Below are 18,497 nucleotides of genomic sequence, written 5' to 3'. Positions count from 1 at the left end.
CAGAAGAAACAACAACCATCATTATTGAGCACAAAGCTTCATGAGTGTCTTCAGAGATGACTCATGTGGGGAGGAAAGCATCCAATAAGGCTGTTCTTTGTATCACCTAGTGTAGGGACTCATAAAAGAAAATTGTGAAATGCATAATCAAACAAAAGATAGTAAGATGAGAGTATAAAATCACTCTGAGATTTCAAAGGAGGGAAAAATCATTCCTACCCAAGAAAATATATGAAGTTTTTGTGAAAGGCTAGGTATTAGCGATGGCCAGTGAAGGGTGAGGAAGAGGTCAACAGCCAGAGTTGGGAAGAACTGTTTCCGGGCAGAAGGACTGGCCTAAGCAGAGGCACAGGCTTGGTGGGGGTGAGGTGGGGTATAGCCAGTAGCAGGGGAGGGAGGAGAAAGCTTGATTTTCTGCTTGCCAGTTGGGTAGGCTACCTACAGGGATAGTGACACATAAGAACTGATGGTTTTGGGGTGAGGGTAGACAAAAGATGGTGTGAGAAGAGGAAGAGTCTGAGGCTAAACTTGACTTATAAAGGGAAAGAGACGGCAAACAACCTTCTGGGCGTCTACAGCATGGAGGAGGACTAAAGAAAGGTCTCCTAAAGAGAACTGAAGGCTCACTCCGCCTACCTCATACTTTGGCTAAGGAAAAGGCCTGGCCTAATCAATATATTTGGATCTAAGTTCTGTGTCTCCACTTGCCAATAAAGAGAGCCAAAGAGAAGTAAGGTTCTTCTTGAAGATGTTTGTTATTCCCCAAGGAATCTTTTAGGAAAAGCAAACAGCCTGAGAAATATTTGTTGATTAGCTGTATTCTGGCAGCCGCCAGAAAAATCCAGAAAGTACCAAGCAAATGCACATACACATAATACACTTGATTCTTGAAATACCAGTGATTTTACTGTTCTGTTATTAACTGTCGTTATGAAGTTACCTCTTACTTTCTCCAGTAAATGTATTGATAAAACCACCCAAATGTACTTCAGATATCATAAGACAGTGACAGAGTTTGGGTCCAAAAACTCCTTATAGCAAATGTTGATTGTTTAATCCAGTTTTACAACTGTAAGTCGGATAGATGATTTTAACAACCTCCTTCTTATTGCTGTAAAGAAGGAAAGTACTCTCTAGCGTCTTGCTTGATTCAAGGCCATCCTGGCTGTGGTTCTTGTAAGCTATACGGCACTCTTCTGAAATCTGCTGCTGATACATTCCACATGTAACCCCATTACCCCTGGAGGAGAAGCCTTCCTGCTGAGTCAGAAGGGTTTACAGAGGTGCAAACAGAACAAATAACTTACGTGTTTTAGAAACTGCTGATGCGCCCATCCTTCGCCTTCTCACAAGTGGGAAGTTTTCCTCTTTCTCTAGATGGAAATCTATCCTTTCCCAGTGGGAAGTATGGGTTGCTGAAGGCGGAATGGCTTCAAATGAGAGAGCTTATCTCCATTAAAGCCATCAGCACTTCCTGGCTTAATACACTGTCCATAACCTCACCTTGGCTCCCTGAGCAGCAGATGGGTTCACTTAGGACAACACGTCATCCGAACCCAGCAGCCATGGTCCCCTTTGGTTCCAAATGTACCGTGCCAACACCAGAACACATTGGAGGCGTTTGTACAGCTAGGAAGAGAGTCAAAGGGACCACAGTGAATGGGTCAAGGCTGTAGGCTGAGACACAATTACTGTAGCAAACTAGAAAGCAAATTCTACCCATTTCCCTACTCAGAACGAAGCTGACAACCCAAACCAGGTTAGGTTTCACATGAGCCTGAGACACTGGGAGTCAAAACACGAGAAGAAACAAGATCCTGCGTATCACATGCGAGGCTGGCTGCATAGGGCCAAGTCAGCTTGTCCAGCACAGTCGTGTTCAGAGAGAAAAGTGAATGGCTCTCTGCGGTGACAGTCTCATGTGCTCCAAATTAGGGACTGTGACACTTTATCCTAAGTTTCTCTTTCCTAAACTGTTATTTCTGACTCTGAATGGAGACACATTAAGAGCCACACAGATCTCATTTGGGCATCCTATTACATTTAATGAGTGTAGCCCCATCTTTCCATTCCAGCACCCTAAGTGCGTTTGTGTGTGTGTGTGTGTGTGTTGGGTCAGAGAGCAGGCAGGCTGCTGCACTGTTCCTGTGTTGATGTGTCATTTCGAGAGTGGCGTCCCAGTGCAGCTGGGAGACCTGGTTTCACATGCCAATCGGAGCATCCTCAGGCTCATGAATAATGGACGAGCCTGACAGGCACAGCCTCACCTGCCTTTGTTGCCTGCAGTAGACGAAGGGAAACATGGATCTCTCTGCTTTGCCAAATAACAACCATCCCGACAAATTCCTGCAGCTTGATGTGAAGTATTTAATGAGGAACTCAGCTCTTCTTCAGGCCAGCCTGGTGAGGTTCCCAGGGGGCAGTTATCCGGCTGCACAACACTGGCAAAACCTCGTCTATTCACAGGTGAGATCCGGGAGCACATAAAGATGGTGGCAGGGGCCCCTTTCTTCTCTCTGTCTGCCATTTCATCACTTGTACAAAAGGAAAGCTACAGGGAACACAGGACAAGGTAGCTGCTCACTCTTGCCATAAAGAAAAGGTTTTTCTTCCTGAACATAAGACTCTCTGATCATTTTATAAGACATGTGAATTCTCCCACCCATTTATTTCCCTGCAAGCACTAGCTTCTCAGCGTGTCCTCATTTTCAAGTTTTATAAAACTTTTACTCCTTTCCTTCAAAATTTCCCAAACCAATTGTTACCTTTGCAAATGAGTCTCCTGAGTTCGGGGTGGGGGTGGGGTTGGGGTTGTGAACCTACCTCTATCTTTTGGTGTATTCTAAGCATGAAGCATCAGATACCCCATTCTGACTGGCTCCCTTTCATTTCATGCAGAGAAGACTCAGAGAGCAGAACAATGGAAGTGTAATGACAGAAGGAAAAAATGTAGAGGGAACCCTCCACCTTGGAAAGGCACTGGCTATTATTTTCGGTACTTTTATTTTCCGCAGGTGCCCATGTGGACAGAACATACCAATCGGACCTTTAAATCCAATGCAGACTTTGTTTCTTGCTTTCTTCTTTTGCATCTTCCTTCTTTTTGCTGACCAGAAGAGAAGAATGAAACTGTGATGAGTTCCATGTGCTGGAATAAACATAAAGACTCTGACTATTGCACAGCTCATGAAACAGGAATAATCTTTGTTTTAAGATGTGAGGGCTAATGGGGTTAAGGGTTAGTCCCTCTAGAAACAGGAAGAAGCCTTTCACTTCAGAACAGATGTGACTGACCTGCAAACCCCTGCAAGTCATTAAATCCTTTGGAGGGGTTCAAATTCCCTGAACAGAAATTTGTTTTCTTTTAAGAAACAGTTGCTACTCATGAGTCCTGGTATAAAGTGACTCCTTTGTGGTGCGTTTTGTGAGCGCTTTGGGACCTTTATCGTGAGATCATTCAAAATCAAATATACTCAAATGATTATGTAAGTGTTTCCTCCACCTATAAGGGTTTTAATTTATTTCCATGGTAAGGCAGCCTATTGTGACAACTGATTTTTTTTTAAATGTTGCATCTTTCCCGTTTGTAATCCTCAGAATGCTTCCGCCCATCCATACTCACTTTTTTTGGTTATTGTTTCTGTGTTTTGTTAAGTTTTAAGCTAAACTTAATGAAATTCCTCCTTTTTATTCTTTATTGTTTATATCATAGAATAAAATAATTCAAAAATCAGTTTGGAAAACTGTGGCCCTCCTATGCTATAAGGTTTAGTCTAAGAAAACATATCCAATTAATTCCTTTGAGGTTGGAACACATCGCTCTAACATCTTTTGTTTGGTGCTAGAATTGACCTGTTTCCTTCATGTGGAACTTTACAGTTGCAAGCTCTGTTGAATGTTGTTCCTAAACCTGATCTAATTCAAAATTTTAAAGGGCATCTTTTTCAACAAGTTCTAATGGGTGGAAATAGTTACTGAAGGAGAAATCAAGGAGGTAAAAATCTGCTTCCTATGTCTTTGAATGAGTTACTGGTAATTATAAACTGCACATAAACTTGATTTTATTATCTTTTTACCCTAAAAAGAAATATTAAAAGACCAAATAAAGACCAAATTACTATTGACATAATGCATGGAAGGGGGAGTAAGTCAATTACAAAATCAGATAGTTGGGTAGGTGTGGCACAAATTATGAGTAACAATAATTATATGCACTACTTCAGATTATAATATGTCAATTAGTAGTTCTTCTCTCATTGGCTGGGTCTTAAAACATGGCAGTGATATATTCATTGGATAAAAAATAAATCTAAAATAAATAAACATATGAAAGTTTTAAGTAGTTGGAATGACCACCTGGAAGAGAGCACTGAATATACCAGGCATGTTGGGATGTTGGAATATGTAAGGTGACAGCTGTCCAATAGTTCTTAATTGAAAACCCTCACTCTGTTGGGGAGACATTAAGCCAATTGAAAGAACATTGAATAAACAGGTTAGAAACTTGATTTCTTATGTCAAATGTAGAGGAAGACAGTTTGAAAGACATCAATTATGGTCTTTCTTCAATCCATGTCAGAGTTTTTTTCCACTTGCAAAATTAAGATAATATTCATTTTACACATTTCTTTAAAAGTGAGAGCAAATAAAATGATGTAAAAACAATTGAGAAAAAGGGTTTCCCATAAGAATACAAGATTATGTATTATTATTATTTGCCAATATTCAAAAATGTGTTGAAATTATCCTTTTCATTAGAATTTGGAAAACAGCCAATAACATCACTTGCATTTTAAAATTTATACTGGGATGGAAGGGTGTGTGTGTGTGTGTGTGTGTGTGTGTGTGTGTGTGTGTAGTGTAGATGATGGTGTTGGAGGATGTACTCAGTACATCTGTCAAGCTATGCAGTAGATTTTATGCTAACCTGAAACCCACACAAACTTCGGAGCTGTGTCAGTTTACCCTTTGGTCTCACACCATCCAGGTGCATGGTGGCTGGGACTCAGGCTACCTCATGGATTGTCAAAAGACTTAACCTTTCAACATTGCCTTTAAAATTGGTGGTAATGCAGCAGTTAAAACAAAGATCCTCTGGGACCCAAATATGAAGTTGAATTCTTAAATATACATATCATATTTGTATCCATGATTTACATGTTAAGCTTTTTTTTAATTCACGTTTCACTTTCAGAGGAAATTCTCTCTGCCATGTTTACATGAACTAAGCAATATGGTGCATAAAGAAAAGTGAGCACCGAGGTGCTCAGGCATGCCCCTCTCCAGGCGCGGTCAGCCCCCATCTGTGCAGATACATGGGTCACCGTATTTGCAGAGAGAGAGAGTATGAGCAAATGTTTCTTTTTCGCTTTTTGTTAAGATTTTATTGGGGAGTTAGGGGAGGGGAACAGCATTGGGGAATTGGGGAAGGGGAACAGACAAGTTGCTGTCCTTTTGTTCTTCAGTCTAGTTGTGGCGGACATCGCTTCACTGGCCCATGTTGGTATTGTGATCATTGCACTCTTCCAGACTGAGGCAGATGGGTCGCCAGCCATTGGACGGCCGCTCACACCAGCTACCGCTCACGGTAGCTTATGGCAGACCACTGCAGCAGGGACTGCAGCCTACGCCGTCGCTGGCGACTCATGTGAGCCCAGCTCCAGGTCGAGCTGTTGTTCAGCATCTTAGCTGTAGAGGGCGCAGTATCACTGGCCCGCATGTGGGATCCCAACCGGTGCCTGCTTCTCAGAGCTGGTGTCCCAAGCCAGCTCTTAACCAATGCGTCACTCGCCCGGCCCCTATACTTTTTCTTCTTACATTTTTTCACTAGAGAATTAAAGAAGCTTCACAATAAATTTCATTTCAGTGCAACAAGCAACTTTTCTCCAAAACCCAATGTTTCTGGTTGTTAAAATTATTTGGGGCATGTAACTGATGAAGGCATTTGGAATTGTATTCCAAATAATTCTGCCAATCCCTTTATAAAACGAGGTAATGACAGGAAGAGACTGATTTTTTGTTGTTGTTTAGTTTAAATGATAAAATATGTTTTTTAGATATTGTGTTGGGCCTTTTTTTCCTGATTAGCAGTTAGACTTCGGAATCTTACCTGACTAATCTCTTTGTTATATCTTTTCCTGGCTTCCATCACGTCTGTTTCAGAACCCAGGAGCATTCCACACTAAACCTGTGAGCTGGAGCGGAAGGCCAAGGGTAAGAGGTTGTTCTTCCCTTGACTTCTAGGCAGTGTCCTTTACTGGGTTTATTTCCTAATCACCCTTCCTCACTTGGATGTTGTATGCCCATGAAGAAGACATGGATTTGGTGAGTATCTAGCCATGCTCTGCCACAGTCTGTTATTCTGTTTAACATATATACATACATACCATATATATATATACATATATATATATGTATATATATGTATATATATGTATATATATACACACACACAATATATATATGTGTGTTATATATAATATGTATATATAGTATATATAATAATTATATATTATATATAATGTATATAATACAATATATATTACATGTATATGTAATACAATATTTTATATATGTATAAATTTTAATATACATATAAAATTCTTCCTTTCTGAATGGGAAAAATGAAAGCCACAGCAGTCATCCTTCCAAAGTAATTCTGAGATCCCACTGGGAACAGTTTAGGTGGCCTCCTTCCTTGAAGGTGGGGAACGTTGATTAGGCCATGATTCTTCTTTGTAGACCTCCTGATGCATTGTTCTCTGTCTGCCTTGGCTCCACCCTCTAGGAGACATCCCCCTGTTCATCCTTCTCTTTTGCCATATCAGAAGTTGGCCCTCCTTCCAGGCTGTATAGGCTTCAAAGTTTACTCCTGCTCATGTATATTTGGAGGCTTAGAGTTATGGTGGTTGTTTTGTTTTGTTTTTTGTTTTTTAGCTGAGCCATCCTGCCACCTGTTGGCAGCTCAGTGGCAACTCAGCTCGGGCTGGGAATCGAACCGCTATTGCTCAGAGCTCGCACTTTTGAGCCACTCAGCCGGCCCTTGTTTTGTTTTTTAATTTCAAACAATCAAAAGCTTTTGGGTGTAGGTTTCTTTGGTAATACATATCTTGCAAAAATTAAGCTATTTATGAATGTAATCTTATCTATATAGTTGAAGTCAGTTCCATACATCAATAAGTTCATCTAAAGTTCTTTTAAGGCATAGTTCTCAAACAGGCTTTCATGCCTTCTTTTCTGCCTCCATTCCTCTGCCCTTTGACTCAGTGGCAACCACATGGAGACTGTCAGAAATAATAGTTATGAAACCATACCCTTGACCTGAGTTACCTCACTAAGCTGAGAAATTTTAAAGGGCTATTTCTGGTTGAATGCTTAAAAAAAAATAAGTCCGTATTTTAGCATTTGGGGTCTATAAACAGATTTTTCAACAATAGAAGGCATCAAATTTCTAGACTCTCTTTACTCTCTTTCATTTCTTCTCGCAAACTGTCTAGTTCTACCTCTAATCTCATCTCTTTCTTGTGTTATTCCAATGCTTTGATTCTTGTAATATCATTAGATAGACATAAATGTGCTGATAATTTACATGTGTTTCTTCTTGAGCTACAGGGGACTAGATACAAGAGGCCACAGATGATATTTATGCCAAATATTTTTCATTGTATTTTGTGAATGACCATAATTTCAGTTTCTGATATCACTTTATCCCTTTCCACTTCTTGATGACTAAACCAATACCACATATTTGTGGAATTTCAAGCATTTTGTTTTAGCAAAGGTAGGCGAGGCTATGCTATGATGACATACCCCACAGAATATCAGTAACTATAAAGAAAAAAAATTCTTGCTTATAAAAAATCTGAGGAGCTGCAGATGTGTTTTGGGGAAGCTCTTTTCCAAGCAGTAACCCAGGGCTTCATGTTCTTTATTCTGTAGCTCTGCCATCTCAGAACACTTGCTTACAGTGACACAAGAAAGGAAAGTGAGGAAAATTAAGCCAAAAATCTTGTGGGAGATTTCAAGACTCAGGCTTGGACGTGGTCTCTGTTACTTTTGTCTACATACTATCAACTAGAAAAGAGCTGATCCCAGTTTAAATTCAAGACAGACTTGGAAAGGCTATGTGCTCAGGAAGGAAAAGCAAAATTGGCGTGTATTTAACCAGTCACCACAAGACCCAGCTCTCATTTGTTTATGAGTATATTTCCCTGCTATATTTTTTTACATTCATTCACTTTCATTCTTTCTGAGTCCTTATATTTTATAAATATTATGTATTGTATAATTGAGTTTAATATTTAAACTGATCTGACAATCTCTGTCATTTAAATAGAGGGCTTAGTTTATTTACATTTAATGTGATTATTTCTAAAATGTTTCTTTTTATTTTCCTGAGGCTTCCTTCCTCCTCTATTCTTTCATTTTTTGTTTTCACCTTTCTGTTTTACCTGTAGCTCTACTGAATTAAGCAACCCATTTTCCTCTGTTTTTTAGTATTATCTCTATCCTCTCACTGAAATTTCTTAATGCGTCCTCATCAGAAAATACTGTATTTCCCCAGGTATAAGACACTCCCATGTATAAGATGCACCTTGATTTTGGGGCCCAAAATTTGAAAAAAATGTATTACACAAAGTTATTGAACTCAAGGTTTATTCATCATAAAATTCATACAATTCCTCATCACTTGCGGGAAATGCAAGTAAAAAATCTACAACCACTGTATAAGATGCACCCAGTTTTTAGACCCCAAATGTTTCAAAAAAGGGTGTGTCTTATACATGGGGAAATACAGTACCTGTTAAACTTGTTACTGTTCAGTGTTTTAGTGGTCTCTTATTTTAAAACTCACAAATTATTTCTATTTTACCATAAAATTAATGCTTGCTTAGATTTATACATACATTTATGACTTTTCTTTTTTTCCTTTTTCTTGCTCAGTATTCCTTTTTGCATCTGAACCTTTTTTCCTAGTATCAATTTTCTTCTGCTTGAAGTACATTTTTTAGAGATTCCTTCTTTTTTGTCCTATTAATTGTATATGCTGTTTTTGTTTGTCTGAATATGTCTTCTATTTCACTCTTTTTATTGAATGATAGTTTACTTATACAAAAATGATATAAATAATAATTAAAGTGTATAAAGAAGAAATGAACTAAGTAATGGTTAATGCCAAAAAGTCTAGGTAAACTTTGAAATATTATTTTCCTTATATAACTATTTTAAAATATAAATTATTTTAGAGTTATATAATGAAAATAATGGAATTAATATTGAGTTTTCCTTTGCTAAATATAATCTGTAAAAAATGTGGATGAAGAGTTGCAATCAAATACATGCTTTTTTTCTTTTCTTAAGCTTTTTGAAAAAATTTTCAAAATACAAATGAACCTCAACCATAATTAGCATTTTTATGCAGCCATCAAATTCTTAATAAAGTTATTCTATTAATTTTCTATTTACATGTCTTTCAGGCATGAAATTGTCGCTCAATGCAAAAATAAATGGAACCATGTTCTAGGTGAAGCTTCAAAGTTTCAAGAATGTGGCTTAGAATTAAGGGTTGGAATGTTTTTTTTTAGAATACAGCTCTGATTATTTTGCCATCTTTTATGTATTAGTTTTTCAAAGTACTTATACATTGTAATAGAGTACATTATTTTTGCTTGACCCCTGAAACTATATTTTCCTCATTTATAGAGCTTTCTTATTTAAAAAGCTCAAGAATAGTCTAGCAGGCAAGAAAACTGACACAGCCAATTTATCAGTGTCAGAAGAATTATCTCTCTTCAGAGATGATCAAAGACATCTAGACTTAAAAAAAAAACAACTTGAGTCAGAGTTATGCTAACCTGAAACGATGTAAATTTCATATCAAATTGTTTTTCTTCAATTCAGAAACATTTTTATGAGGTCATCTATCTTAAGACAAATACTAAGTCAAGATGATTTATTATTTAATTGGAAACTTCAGTATCGTAGACTATAAATTGATTTTGAGCAGAACAACAACCTAATAAAGTCAGAGAAGAGCTCCATGTTAATCTCTAATTATATAAAAAATTATGGAAAACCTAAGGCCAAAGCGAATGTGAATGGTTTTATTTAGATTTTTTTTTGGAAAGGGGGGTGGTGGGGGCTGGGACTACCAGCCATTTCAGGAGGAAACTATATGTAATATTAGTTGACAACTTACCTTACATAAATGCATATTTAATGTGACCTACATACCCCAGTGATGCTGAGGGGATCAATGTACTGATGATCAAAATAAGACTTAAAAGAATACTAACTGCTATTCAACTTTCTCTGTTTAAGGAGGCTGGAATATATGAAACACATTTGTCAAAAATTGCTGTAAATTATTAATAAAATTTACCACCAGTTTTTAAAGGCTAAACTGAAGTTTTCTTAAAATTAACTTCTTATCCCTTGAGGCCTTGTGATAAATGAGCCATAAATCTATAAGCTCTTTGTTTCTTCTCAATTTTATTTGGCCAATGAACAAATTGTAATTAAAAAATTTTCTACCTTCATGATAGTTTTGTAGTCATAAGAAAAAAAAGGAAAACAAAGGTCAAATTGAAGGTCAAACTGGGCACAGGAAATCACACATTGCATGATTCCATTTATATAAAATAACAAATAAGTCCAATCAGACCTACACTGTTAAATTAGGGGGACTGGGTATCCTTGGGCAAGGGGATGGATAGTGACTGGAAGGGAGCATGGGGTATGCTGGTAATGTTCCATTTCATGGTAGAACTTAGGTTTATTTGGTTTGTGAAAATTTATTGAGCTATACATTTATTATACGTGCGTTTTTCTGTATGCATATTATATGCATATTTTTAAAAAGTTTTAAAAATGTGAAAGTCAATATTAGAGCCATCTAATAGCCAGCTGGTCCCATAGAGGCATATAGGAGTGCCAGCTTAAGTTAGTCCAGTTCTCCAAGCTATCTGAAATAGGAGTCCCCAGAGATTTTCCTGAAAGCCAAAGCGTGCCTATAAAATGCCTTTTAATCTTGACTTTGCTGGATTCATTCTTATCAGTCATGGAATGCACAAATAGAACAAAGTAAAATGTCATTAAATCTCAATACAAGTGAGCTGGAAAAAAAATGGCTTTCTCCAGAATTCTACTGTTTGAGTTAAAGAACAGTGTTCTTTCTCTGTACTTATAAAATAGCATTTTAATGAATGATTACTGAAGCTGAACAAGATTACAGGCAATAAAAGGACTCAATTTATGAGAGGATTCTAGGTCAACCTAGATTTTAGAATCCTTTTCTCATTCGTTGTCTTAAACTGTTGGGTTTCTGGGTAGAGTCAACAAATTCTCAGGTACAGTTATTTCACATTACATTCTCTGCCATTGGTGACCCACTGGTAAGAGAAGCCTTCTCTTTGTTTCCTAACAGAGAGCTAAGAAGAATACAGCTGCTCAACGAAGGAGGGGGTCCATTGCGGAGGGTGCTGTCGCTGTAGATATCCCCCCACCATCCCTGTCATCAGTTCTGAAGAATAACCCACTCTATGGTGACGTAAGTTTGGAGGAAGCTATGGAAGAAAGAAAAAGGAATCCTTCATGGACCATCGAGGAATATGACAAGCGCTCCCTGCACACAAACCTTTCCGGGCATCTGAAGGTACTCACGGCAAAGAATCAGCTCCTTCAATTGAGGAGGGAGATCAGTTAAATAATCCTAAAAGACATGAGAGTTCACTAGGCACAAAACCTCCAGGTTTCAGGTCATTTGGCTTCTGGTTTCCCTTTCTCTCTCCTCATCATTATCTCTGTTTATTTATTTGTTTTGAGTTTGACAATTTCAGCTATTACTGGCATCAGGATAGTGTAGAGAGGAAGAAATGATGTGGCACAGAAGAAAGGTTTACCCAGGAGGTAAACAAACGTTTTTTTGAAAATAAATTTGCCAGATTATGTATGTTTTTCCCTAGTTTTGTGACCATTTATGTTCATGAATACGTATGACTCCTTTAGTTGACACTAATTCAAAAATATTTATTAAATGTTCTGTCTTTAGCACTATGCAAGGCAGTTCTCTTCAAAGATCATTTTATTTCAAGTCCGCTCGGTGAGTCAAGATTACAGATTTACATTTTGGACTCTTTCCTGTCCCAGTAACAAAACAAAACAAAAGCATTTCAACACAGGAAAAGTATGCAATGAACTCATTCACCCAGCTTAAACCCAACTTAGGTTTTTCTTTCTTTTTTTTCCTCCTGGTGTCACCCATCACATAGATGATCTCGAAATACCTGAAAAGCAGGGAGAGTGGCCTTCTGTTCTTTACATGCACTGGATTCCTACTCAGGCTTGGCTTGCCTCTGCTGCCCGAGGGCCAGAAAGTCCTCACATTTTCCAAGTACCCTTAATTCAGCCCCATACCTTAAGCACCTGAAGAGTTTTTTCTTTTTAAGGGGACAGCTTTATGTCCCCTTAAAATCTTACACTTTTAAAAATCTCAAATGTGCACTGCTTGAAATATCTTGCTGTCCAGCATCTTGGAAAGTTCTTAATCTCCTAGTATATTTAATGTATCTCCTTCTTAATGTAGCCTCTTTTCCAGAGAAGTTTCCATAACAGAGGCTCCCCAGTAGCAACAATAATTTTGTGTTTTTTATCAGGCGCCTACAGATCATGGCCTCTAAAAAGTCACCTTCTACAAGTAGGGAAAAATGTATTGATTTATTTCCCAAACATTTCTTGACTGTATGATAAAGCCTCTTCTATTCTCTTTGTTGTTTACATGAATGACAAGGGTGCTATAAAGATGAATATAACTGTCCCTGCCCTCAAAAAGTTCCTCTAACTGAGCAAAGTAACAAACGGTAACTACAGAATAAGATAAGGAAGTGACAAGATGAAGGAAGGGGACAGTGACGGTAATGACAGTACAAAGTGATGCCCAGATTCGGAAGAGGACAAAATCACATTGGATTATAAAAAAGCTTTCACAAACAAGTTAATTTATGCTGGGCTTGAAGGATGCATAGAATTCCAAAAGATAGAGACGGTTTGCACAAGTGGGGAGGCTCTTCTTTCAGTAATAGCAAGAGAAAAGGCACACGTGCAAGAAAGTGAGAGAGTTTGTCAGAACGATAAGCAGTCCAGTTTTGTTGGAGCTACAGCTGAAGAAATAGAAAAATGGGAAAATAAGGCTAAAGAGCAGGCTAAAAGTAAGTGTTCAAATGTAAGGCTAAGGAAATTGAACATTATTGGCAATGAGGAGTCACTTTTTTGTTGTTGGACAATTCCACAAGTTATGTTTAGGAAGATCAAATAAGAATATGATGGATATATTGCTTTACTAAAACAGGGTTTGCCCCCTTCCCATACGTGCAGTTCACTCACCTCAAAGCAGTGGCCTCTCAGGTCACAAGCCCATTTACAGACCTCAGGATGCTATTCTTCAGCACTATCTTCTCTTGAGGGCTGCTTCTGGAAGTCATAACTTTTGTTTTCATTATAATTTCTTCCTATACCTCATTAATTTGACTTCTTTCATCACCATCTCTATCCAGATCTCATAATTAGCAGGCAGAGCCCCTAACGTATTTTCAGAAAACTTGTCACCCCTTACAGGCTGTAAAAGTTGCAAATTCCTTTGGCTGCTCTCTAAGTTGCTAAGAGTTTGTAAATAAGAAAGGAGAAAGGAGCCCGCTACTTAGTTACCAAGCAGAATGAAGAGGATAGTCTCCACTATGGACGTTCTCACTGGAGAATGGAGGCATTACACTTGCAGGCACAGGGAAGGCCTCTGATGAGAACACAAACAAAATGAAGAATGATAGTAAAGTAGACAAGGATTTTTAAATTATCTGTCCTTCTGCACAAGTCATCCAGGTTTTAATATTTTAGCTTTTCTAAAACTAGAAAGTTGAAACTAGTCGCAGCATGATGGAAGAGTTGTACTGCCATGCCCAGAATCCACCCAGCTCCCTACATGCTTGCACGTTGCTCTCTAGCTGTGCGATGCTAAGTCTGAAGCTAGGTCATTGAGCTCTGAGGCTGGCCATGGAAACTGGCTGACTTTAAGTCCACTGAGACTCGAGAGTCAGAGAGAGGGTGGGCAGCCCAGCTGCAAGCTGTTGCAATAATCCAGATGAGAAATCATGACGTCTGAAGTGGGTCTGTGGAAAGAGAGTCAGTGTTCACCATACATTTGTTGTATGCTTGCTAAATACCAGGCATGGGCACTGAATCTTTAGCACTGAAACATAGCGGGAGATATTAGAAGAGAACATTTTATTTAAATGTATGAACAGTAGAGTTTGCAGGTGATTTATTGGACATAAGAAATGAGGTTGAGTTGAAGACCATTCTGCAGAAATGAAAGGAAGATGAGGAATGGGGAAGAGGAGCTGATGTGGGGAAGGATATATTGGGTTCTTTCTTCAGGAGGTCCAACAGGGCCAAAGGTTCTGCACATTGAACATGCCTTAGCCCTCTACAAGGGGGACCAGCAGCAGCCTGAGAAGCACGGAGGGGCCCTTGACTCTCAGCCTTACTCCTCCTTCCATGGCAGTCAGCTTCTGGATTGACTGAAAATCTCCCCAAACATGTTCATCCTTACCATGCCAACAAAAATCAAACTTTAAGGCTCATCTAAAGCAAGGCATTTTAATTTTATTTCAACTCACTAACCTGATTGACATGCACTGTTTATGAGATGTATGAGACACTAAATTGGCTAAAACATGATTGAAACACTCATGTGTTTCTGAACCTCCAATGTGAGCAATTTAGTCAATAAGTCACGCAGGTCTCCTAATGAATTCTCACACAGATCTACAGGTCGGAGCTGCCCGGACTCCTGGTCGACCAGGAGGCTGTACCTGCGTGTTTGTGCCCTTCAGGGAAGCCTAGCCTCTCTTATTTGAGCCATGACATTTGAGCCTCACCTGGGACATGATGACTGTGACTATGGACCTGCAGTACCTCTGGCAATGTCTTGTTTTGCAATCTCAATTACTCTGTGACACTGATTGATCCTATTCTCCATGTAATTCTCTTCTAGGAAAATCCTAATGACCTACGATTTTGGTTGGGAGACATGTACACACCTGGTTTTGATACCTTATTGAAAAAGGAAGAGGAACAAGAGAAGACTTCAAAATATTGCCGTATAGGTCTAATTTTGCTCCTTGTTGCCTGCATCTTAATTTCCATAGTGACTGTTAGTACTTTTTTCACCTAAAGAAACCGCCACAGACTCAGCCACTTGAAATTTCTTGAAAATCTTTCCAAATAAACATTTGCAGAAAAATGCATTCATGCAGTGTGACTGTATCATTGATTGTACAGTTAAAATGTAACTGTCTTGTAGAATGCAAATGTTGCTTGAGATCTGCTGGCTTTCTCTACTTTGTTCTCTGAAACTTGTGTAAGAATTCCAGTCTGAGCTTTGTCCTTTGGGAAGAAGGAATTCTGGGGATCAAAACCACAGAAAAGTTACTATATACAACCAAAAGTAAACACGTTGATAGAGAACAAAACAGCACCAACAATTGTCAACAGTTCTGTCTTAATGCTCAAGCTATATTCACCTTGTTTTTAAAACTGTTTCCTTGCCATCACACCCTCCTGTCCTCACTAGGAAAGTGGGGTTGATCAGTTTTGGGCCAACTGCCAGGTATACAGCATAAAAGCTTCTGGTTGTGCTGCCTATTGGGCTGGATTCATGCTGTTTTATCTTCCTTTATTCTTGTTTAAGCCAGAAAAAAGGGGAAGAGAGGGACTTTCTTCAAACATGTTGTTGTTGTCCCAGTAACCTTTTATGATGCCCCAGTTTCATGTTACAATTTTAGTAGACCTAAACTTGGACAGGCCATGGTTATAATTAAATACCTTTAGATCCATCTGTGCTTACTAATCCATCCAAATTGGCTCGTGTGACCCCTGGTGGCAGTCAGTCAGTATATATCACCAGCCATGGCTGAGGAAGGAGGCCCTAGAAAAGCAGAGGGAATACTGATAAGAGAACAGGGTTTGAATCCCAACTGTGCCTTTTGCTAACTGTTGGACTCTGGGCAAGTTATTCTCTCCCAAGAAAGGATTATATCACCTCCCCAATAAGACTTGCCTAAGGACTGAGTAAGACACGGAGATAAGAGTAATACCCGGCTCCTAGTAAGTAGGTGCATGGTTCATGGCAGTTGTTACTAACATGTGCTAGCTTATTGGCACCCCAGGTCACCTTACATTGTCTGCAAATACCTGGGGACATGGTTCTGGCCCCATATGAAAAACAGTCACCACCCTTCCCTAACTCCCTCATTCCTACTTCTTTATCTTCCTCCAGACCCCTTCCCCCACCACCAGACCATCTTGTGCAAGAAGCGAAAAAGGGACTTTCTCCTCATTAGTTGGCTTTTTCCCTCTGGGGTTGTTGTATTTCTCTTAAATACTTGAAATAAACTACATTAAAAGAGCAGCTTTGCTGTACAATAACATCATTGTTCACAAAAATCATCTTAGAAGACTATTTGCACCCCTTGACCTCTTATTCCTCTTCTCCTCTATAATAGGTTCTAGTTCAATTTAAAACTGAATTAATTGGAAATGAAGTTCCGCGGGACTTCTTGAGGGCAGCTCCACTCACTGTGGACACCTCGCAGACAACCACTTGCTGTTACAGTTGACCCTTGAACAACGCGGGGGTAGGGCCCGCTGAGCCCCGTGCAGTTGAAAATCCATGTGTTACTTTTGATTCCACAAACCACTGGTTGAAAACAATGTTTTCAGTGGCTGGGAATCTGCGGTTGGGAATGTGAAAAGACTGTTTTCACCTGCAGTTGGTTTAATCTGCGGATGTGAAACCCGCGGATAGGAAGGGTCAACTGTATGGGGGGGGGGGGAACAAAACAGCAACAATAACCCACCTACTGATCTGAGCTGTTCAAACCTGTGCTGTTCAAGGGTCAGCTATACTCCGTTTTTAAAGCTTGACTGCTCAGTGTTTGCTTCTAAGGAACTCAAAGCCTGTTCAGGTCTCTGTTACACAAAGAAAGCATTTGTGCTGCACAGGTTACTTCTGGCTGTCCAGGACCCTATACAGGTAAGACTCTGGGCACTAAGCAGGGGCAGCCATTGAAGTGAGAAGCTGCTCACCTGAACTCCGGGCTCCCTGGCCCCCATCCCATCCCTCCTCTCTTCTGCTTAGTCAAGCACTTAACATTTGTCTCCTCTATCTAGCCCTCCTCTGCTCTCATCTATCAGTCATTTATATTTCAGCATGAATGAGTTTATTACTTTGCAATTGCTCCCAAACCAATCTTCATTTTTAGCCTTTAATGTAACTAGAGAATCAAAATGTATTATTGTCCCTCACTGGATTAATGTTGTGCAACTACATAAGAGGGAAAGTCATAAATAGACAGAATACATCCCTGTATGCATGCAAAATCATATTGTGAAAACACTTCCAATTTCTCCTGCAGTATGGGTTTTGAAAACGGCCCAAACAGAAAAAGCATAATAAGGTCATGGAAAATACAGAGGTGATGGCCCTAAAAAGGCTTAAGGGATGGCCCTAAAATCTGGGCTTTCTTAGAAAGCTCTGATCTAGATTCAACAAACTCATGTTTTCAAAGCATTTAAATACTGGGGGTGCCAAAAAAATGTATACAAGTGGACACTTTGGTCAGCGTTGCTCAAGCAGTAGTTCGCCGTAATCAGAAGTGTCTGGACGCTGATGGTAACCACTTTGAGCACCTCTTGTAATGGCAGAAGTCAAACGTGACTTGTATTCATCTTTTATTATTGGTATATATTGAGTATTACAATTTTAATAGTTTTTCCCTTTCTTAAAATGTGTATACATTTTTTTTGGCACCCTCTGTGTAAGTCCTTGGCACAATACAGTAGATGGTCAATAAATAATAACTATTATCTTCAAAGAAGTGACAATTTTAGTCACTTTTTTTTTCTAAATTGGGGTAAGAAAGTCTGGGCTGCATAAATCCTTAAGTAATAGTGGTTTCAAATAGTAATCTTTTTCAGGTGCTTTAGAAGATGAAACCCCCCCAAAGCTTTGGGGTTTTTTGTTTTGTTTTTATGTATTAAGTTAATGTGTGGGAGGCCTAAAAGCGTTCTTTAGAGAAAAAAAAAATCCAACTGTGGATACTTTTTTAAAGTGCTGCTCTTGTATTTAAAAGAATTAAAATTGTTATATAACCCCTTAATGGCTATTCCAATTATATTCATGTTGCTGTCACCTAGTGGAGAGCTTATTTAGTGAGTGGAAAACAGAGAGAGAAGGTCTATGGCAGTTCCATTTATCCAGAGTGCACTCCTGCCACCTGGTGGTGACATTTACTGTACCTGCTCTCAGCGCATGAAAAAGCATTTTACCAAAGGGACATGCTGCAGGTGAAGACTAAGTGTGCCTCTGTGGTTAGAAGCACTTTGATTGGGTGGGCAAGAACCCCCGCCTCCCATCTTGCAACCAATAATTTGGATACCCTCTC

At 39.1% G+C, this 18,497-nt stretch overlaps 1 protein-coding gene across 1 annotated transcript; it reads left to right on the top strand.

The window, feature by feature from the left end:
- The first annotated feature begins 2,298 nt into the window (after nucleotides 1–2,298).
- Nucleotides 2,299–15,226, top strand: MINAR2 (membrane integral NOTCH2 associated receptor 2). Its single transcript, XM_019630778.1, has 3 exons — nucleotides 2,299–2,466; nucleotides 11,426–11,653; nucleotides 15,047–15,226. Exons 1-3 carry the CDS (start codon nucleotides 2,302–2,304, stop codon nucleotides 15,224–15,226), a joined length of 573 nt encoding a protein of 190 aa, XP_019486323.1. The 5' UTR covers nucleotides 2,299–2,301.
- The last annotated feature ends 3,271 nt before the right edge of the window (nucleotides 15,227–18,497 follow it).

Source organism: Hipposideros armiger, unplaced genomic scaffold (assembly GCF_001890085.2).
Source record: "Hipposideros armiger isolate ML-2016 unplaced genomic scaffold, ASM189008v1 scaffold_943, whole genome shotgun sequence".
Taxonomy (NCBI): Eukaryota; Metazoa; Chordata; class Mammalia; order Chiroptera; family Hipposideridae; genus Hipposideros; species Hipposideros armiger.
Note: the sequence above shows the minus strand (reverse complement) of the source record. Positions and strands in the feature narration are given on the sequence as shown.

Coding starts and splice junctions, on each gene's coding strand:
- MINAR2 (XM_019630778.1), top strand. CDS start 2,302: ATGGATCTCTCTGCTTTGCCAAATAACAACCATCCCGACAAATTCCTG. Junction 2,467..11,425: donor AAAACCTCGTCTATTCACAG/GTGAGATCCGGG, acceptor GTTTCCTAACAG/AGAGCTAAGAAGAATACAGC. Junction 11,654..15,046: donor ACCTTTCCGGGCATCTGAAG/GTACTCACGGCA, acceptor ATTCTCTTCTAG/GAAAATCCTAATGACCTACG.